General features: G+C 40.0%; 1 protein-coding gene across 1 annotated transcript; it reads left to right on the forward strand.

Annotated features, from left to right (window-relative positions):
• Positions 1-136: 136 nt before the first annotated feature.
• Positions 137-5,600, forward strand: tmx2b (thioredoxin-related transmembrane protein 2b). The gene is made up of 8 exons (XM_042484282.1): positions 137-637; positions 1,346-1,406; positions 1,502-1,615; positions 1,992-2,068; positions 2,168-2,274; positions 2,359-2,424; positions 2,642-2,771; positions 2,932-5,600. The coding sequence occupies exons 1-8, from the start codon at positions 449-451 to the stop codon at positions 3,109-3,111; spliced, it is 924 nt and encodes a 307-aa protein (XP_042340216.1). The 5' UTR covers positions 137-448; the 3' UTR covers positions 3,112-5,600.
• The last annotated feature ends 400 nt before the right edge of the window (positions 5,601-6,000 follow it).

The raw sequence follows: 6,000 nt of genomic DNA on the forward strand, positions 1-6,000 counted from the left end.
TCCGCCCCTTTAAATAAGGATTTCTATACAATTTTGTCGACCGCAAAGTGCAAAACCAAAACAAGCTACCACGAGTTAACCACATATATACCGGATTGCAGGGTTTCCACCTTCACATTAAAGGCGTATATAGGTTAAGATGGGTAAGAAAACACGTCTGGGGGTGTTAAATCTCAAAAATGTAATTAATTGGAATCGTAATATTGTAATCACTTCAAATACACTTTGAAATGCGATAGAATGCGTATCAAAGTCACACCGTGTCATCATAAATTGTTTTATTTTTAACAACTAAACCGGAAGTTGCATTTCCAGTCTACTCTGACGCTGCTAACGTTGAGCCATTCATATTAAGCTAACTGCTTCATCACCGGCCGCCTCGGTGTTTTCGAGGTTCATCACCGGTGTTAGCTATAGTGCGACAGTTTAATAATAATTATAATAAAAAATGGCTCTGCTAACGCCGTTATTCGCTTTCTTGTACCACCTGCCGCAGGTGTACAAGTGGCTGCTGAAGCCCTACTATATAGCCTCTCTCTTCATGTCTATAGCCTTTCTAGCTGTCCGCAAGACGCCTGGCATCTGCGACCACCTTTCCACACAGCGAGAGGACGGCAACTCCTGCGACTTCGACTGGGTCAGTAGAAAATGCTAGAAAGTCATAAATTTCTGTCCAGTGGTTGCTTTAAACTCGCTAGCCGGTCAGTGTTTAATGGACACAGTTGTGCTAACGTTAGCCGCTAGGTGACATTAGCTGTGCTCAGCTATGGGGAGAGAATGATAGGCCAAACTACGGTCAAAAAAATTAAAATTTATATTGTTTTTGCTTGTTGGCAGAGACACCCAAGTGACAACGCGATTTATAACATCCTACAATTAGATAAGCTGTTTCTATTATATGCGGCTTACATAAATTCTAAAATAAGCGTTAATCGGGGTCATATAAAACCTGGCAAAGTCAAGGAATTTCACAATCACGTTTTCCAGGCCTGGAAAAGTCATGGAATAAGTATTAATAATTGGAAGTTATAGAAAATCGTTGCATATTTAACATTTTAAAACCTGGGAAAACTGGGTTTATTTATTTTATAAATGGGAAAACGGCAACCAGCAACTTAAAGGGAAAAAAAGACCCCAAAATTGCAAAAAAATACTAAAAAAGTATCTGAAACTTACCTGACCACAAGCAAAATTTTGAATTTTGATATTGATACAGTTTTCTGAACATTTTCTGTCTTTTTAAATCTAATTTTCTAAAACAATTAAATTCTTGCAATTTGTGAGACATTTCTTGCCATCTTGCTTACTGCCATTAGTTTAAGACATGTCATGTTTGTATGTTTAGAGGGAGGTGGAGATCCTCATGTTTCTCAGTGCCATCGTCATGATGAAGAATAGAAGAGCGAGTGAGTAAATTTAGCATTAGTAATTAGTATTTTCTATTTTGTTCTGAATAAATGTCTTTTTCTAAAACACATTTCTCTTTTCATTTTTTTGTCAGTTACTGTGGAGCAGCATGTGGGCAACATCATCCTGTTCAGCAAAGTGGCCAATGTCATCCTGTTCTTCAGACTGGATATCAGGATGGGACTGCTTTACCTGACGCTCTGCATAGGTCAGTCCAACACACACATCCAAAAGCTGCTGAAATTGTAGTATAGTATCTAAAATACCAGAAAATATTGAAAAATGCCCACCATGATTTCCTAGAGCTCAGGGTGATGTATCCGTTTGGCTTCTTCGGTCTCTCCGATAACTGTAATATAACGAGCACAAAAAAATAACCGCTGGTCAGTTTACATAATATCACAAAAACAAAAACAAGCGGACACTGGAGAGTTTAGAGTGAGAATATGAGGTGTTATAAATGACCCCCAATCATAAAGTGATCAAATTTATGTTCATTGACCTTCAGTTGACTGTTTGAACTAATCATTGGCACTAATTCTGGAAATATCCTTAAAGTCCTGTCTGCCTCTGCTGTGTTTCAGTGTTTTTGATGACCTGTAAGCCTCCTCTTTACATGGGACCGGAGTACATCAAATACTTCAGCGACAAAACCATTGATGTGAGTAAAAAAGGTTACATTTGATCCATTTGCCCATTACCAGGAGAAACAATCAGAACGATTTCTTTTAAATCCTAAATTAAAATTGTGTGTGTCCAGGATGAGCTGGAAAGAGACACTCGCGTGACGTGGATCGTTGAATTTTTCGCCAACTGGTCTCCGGAGTGCCAGTCCTTCGCTTCTGTCTACGCTGATCTCTCTCTCAAGTAAGACTCCATCTGCCCGCTCAGTTAAAGCAGAAAGAACACACAAAAACTATATCATGAATCATTTTTTGTTATGTGTTTCAGGTATAATTGCTCCGGTCTCAAGTTTGGAAAAGTGGACGTCGGACGTTACGGAGAGGTTTCCAAAAAGTAGGTCATTTGGCCGTGTTTTGCCCATGTTGATACTTTTTTCACGTTCTGGAGGCTTTTTTAGTCCATTTCCAGGGTAGAGGCACATTAGCCAAAATCCAGGAGTTTAGTTACTCTTAAGCAAGTTGTCATGCATCAGTGGACATTTATTTTGTCTGCGAGGACTGGAAAGACGTGTGATTATGCTGTCTCATATACATTTAATTCTATTTTGCAGGTACAAGGTGTCTACCTCTCCGCTGTCCAAACAGCTTCCCTCCTTGGTGCTGTTTCAGGGAGGAAAGGAGGTGATGCGGCGCCCACAGGTAGACAAGAAGGGCAGAGCTGTATCCTGGAGCTTCACTGAGGTGAGACCGAAGGGAGAACTTCAAATCTGTCACTGTTGATCAGAAAATATGTGATCAGAGATGTGCGGTTTTTGGTGACGGTGTTGTTGAGTAGAACAGATTTAAAGTGTGAAATTCAAACAGACTCCTGTCAATAACAGTCCCTGTCTCTGTCCACCAGGAGAACATCATCCGAGAGTTCAACCTGAACGAGCTCTACCAGAAATCCAAGAAACTCAACAAGACCAAAGGAGACAAGATCAGCCAGTCCCAGTTCCCACCGGTCCCCGAGGAGGACGAGCCAGAGCAGCAGGGAGCCCTCGCAGAGGAGGTGGAGTCTGAATCCAAGAAGGACAAATAAGACGGTTTGAACTCACTCAGCTTTCACTCCTGGATGGAACTTGTGGGTCCAGGTCAGCTCCTCCTCCTCTTCCTCTTCCCTCTCCTCTTCAAAGTGTTCAGTTTGCTCACTCGTGAACCAGAACAGGGCTGGTGTCGCTGTGGATCATCGTGCGAGTGATTTGTCTCTCTTCAGCACCATTAACCCCTAAAGCCCTGTTAAACCCACAAATTAAACAGTGGAGCGGCTACAGCGACCTCACTTTGTTTTCCCTTTATAAAAGAACAAAGACAACAAGTGTAGACTTTAGCAGAGGAGCAAACTGGGATACAGTAAACCAGCTTTTTGAGGAGGTTGTAAAAACCAGTCCAGTGTATCAGTGAAAGACCTGGAAATGTGCTGCGTGGACTCTGTTATTAGTCTACACTGCACATTTCTGATGGTCAAAGCTGTGAAGTCTGAGTGACTGCTGATTTAGGAGTCTACTAACGAACAGTAAGGGAGCAGTGAATGTGATGCTACTTTGTTGTTTTAGATTTTTTTTATGCAACTAATTAAATTAAATTAGAGTAGATTTTTTAAAATCATTCTATGAATAACTGTATATTAATGTAAACTAAGTTATAACTCAGTGGCTGTTTTGACATAGACTTGCTTTGCAGTGTTAAACATTACATTCAAGTTCTGGCTGGTTTTGGTCTGATATCAGAGATTCAATTTGGGAGCGCTTATTTAACATCAACGCATCTGCGGTTGGGGGTCGGGTGGTGTTACCCAGCATCCCTGTTCATCCCACAGACTTGAATGTGTACTAATGTGGACAGACCAAGCTCAACTAGTCATTCCATTAATTTCAATTTATTTTGACAGATTTAAACTCTCCTTTGTTGTTTTTTTATACAGTGTCTGTGCCTCTCAGAGAGAGATTAATATCTTTAGCTCTCAGTTGTTTGTTCATGGCTAACTTGGGAGTCATTTTCTTTGTTAAAAACACTTTTCAGGCTTCTGATTGGGTGTCATTTTTTTTTGATTATTCTTATTCTGCCAACAAGGTATCTATGCTCCAGCTTCAGCATCCACTGATACGCTATGTTTTTAAGTTTCTTGACCTTCAGTCAGTTTTGTTAATCCTGATCATCAGCCCCTCCAGGATGCTGCCATGTAGTCACGGCAACAGTTAACACAAATTCAACCAATCTCAGCGAAGTCTGCGCAACCATGCAATTTCCTCAAATCACTGCAACTTCTCTGCAAATTTGACCAATTATAGCACTCCTCCACATAACTTGAATCAAATGCACATCCTTGTTTCTGGTTGTGAAGATGCAGATGGAAGTGACACAAACACTAACAGATAAAAAAAAATACTGTACAACTTTTCTTGAGCAGAGAAAAGCGATTTACAAATCTGTAACGTCATCACAGTGTAAAATCTGAGTCGACTGGGAATTCACAGGCGGGGCCAGCGGGAGAAACACTGCTGTGCATATTCAGTAGTTTGCATGCCATGAATGTAAGCCTGGAAGCCAGATTTTTTTTCTTTTTTTTGGCATTTGTGCCAGGTGAACAATTTTATAGGCCTCAATAGACGGCATCGTGGGGTCTAATATCTAGTTATTAATATACATCTATGCCAGATACCTGCAGAACTTAATAACGTTCCCATCACATCAGCATGTTAGCATCGTCACTGTGAGCATGTTTGCATGCTGATGTTAGTTAGCAAGTACAACCACAGCTGCGAGCATGTCTGTGGAATCAAATCATCGCAAACAAATAACAATATGTCAGAAATCATCCACAACCCAGTCGTCTTCACATCAAGTGATCCCACATTGGGTCCTAGGCGTGGGGTTGAGAAACTGTGTGCTATTGGAAACCAACAGAGCTCACCTGAACGCGCTGCAGAACTGTTGGCAGTCAAACAACAGTGAACAGTGTTTGTCAGATTTGCTCCCATCATTAGACAGTACTGTGATTCTGGTACATAGATTGTCATTAACTGAACCTTTAAGACTCAATTTTTGGATTTAAGAAGCTTTGGTGATTTAGAATTTCCACATTTGTTTCCATAAATTGCAATTTTATTTGTGTTTGTTTGTTTTTCTGTTCTGTTCTGTTAGTAAAAGGTAGAAAAAATAAGAGTTTTGGGAGCAATTAATCCCCTTTTTCCAACTCACTTGCAAACATTCCTGATCAAGATTTTGATCTTTTTTCCTTTGTCGTCATAAACTGGTACATATGCACACATACTGTTTAAATGTGCTTTTCTTTTTTAAGATACTGTGAGTTTATTTCCGTAATCATTCTTTTATTACTAAAACTGTTGTTTTGTATTTGTTGACTCCTTGTGAAACTGATTTGACCTTATGTTGCATTTTATTTGAGCTGCATTTCAAGGCTTGTATGTATATTTGCTCCTGTACATGAATGGAGAAATCTGCTGAAAAGACCTCAGAAGTCTGGCCTGTTTTTTTGTTATTCATGCAATAAAACAATGTGCACATGAAGTGTTTTAATGCAGTCTTCATTCTGTAGATCAATATTAGTTATTTTCTGATATCTGATAGTCTGCAGTGTTTGGAAATCCCTTTTAAAGTGAAAAAAGTGACTATATTCCACCTCTTTGTTAAGTTTATTATCAATCCTCCAGTCCTGCACAACATCCATGCATCCATCCACATTCACACACTCACACACTCACACACACACATTAAGCTGTACAGTACACATATTTGTCATGTCTTTGACTCTGTTTCCCAGCACTTTCCCAATCAAACACATGGTCAAAGAAGCCTGCCAAAGCTGTACTTGCTAACCTGCAGCCCACTGAACTGTCTTCATCTACACTGCATTCAAAGACATGTCCTCACACAACAGGACTGCTGCTCAATTCTCTGATGGTACTTC

The sequence above is a fragment of the Plectropomus leopardus genome, chromosome 4, assembly GCF_008729295.1.
Source record: "Plectropomus leopardus isolate mb chromosome 4, YSFRI_Pleo_2.0, whole genome shotgun sequence".
NCBI lineage: Eukaryota > Metazoa > Chordata > Actinopteri > Perciformes > Serranidae > Plectropomus > Plectropomus leopardus.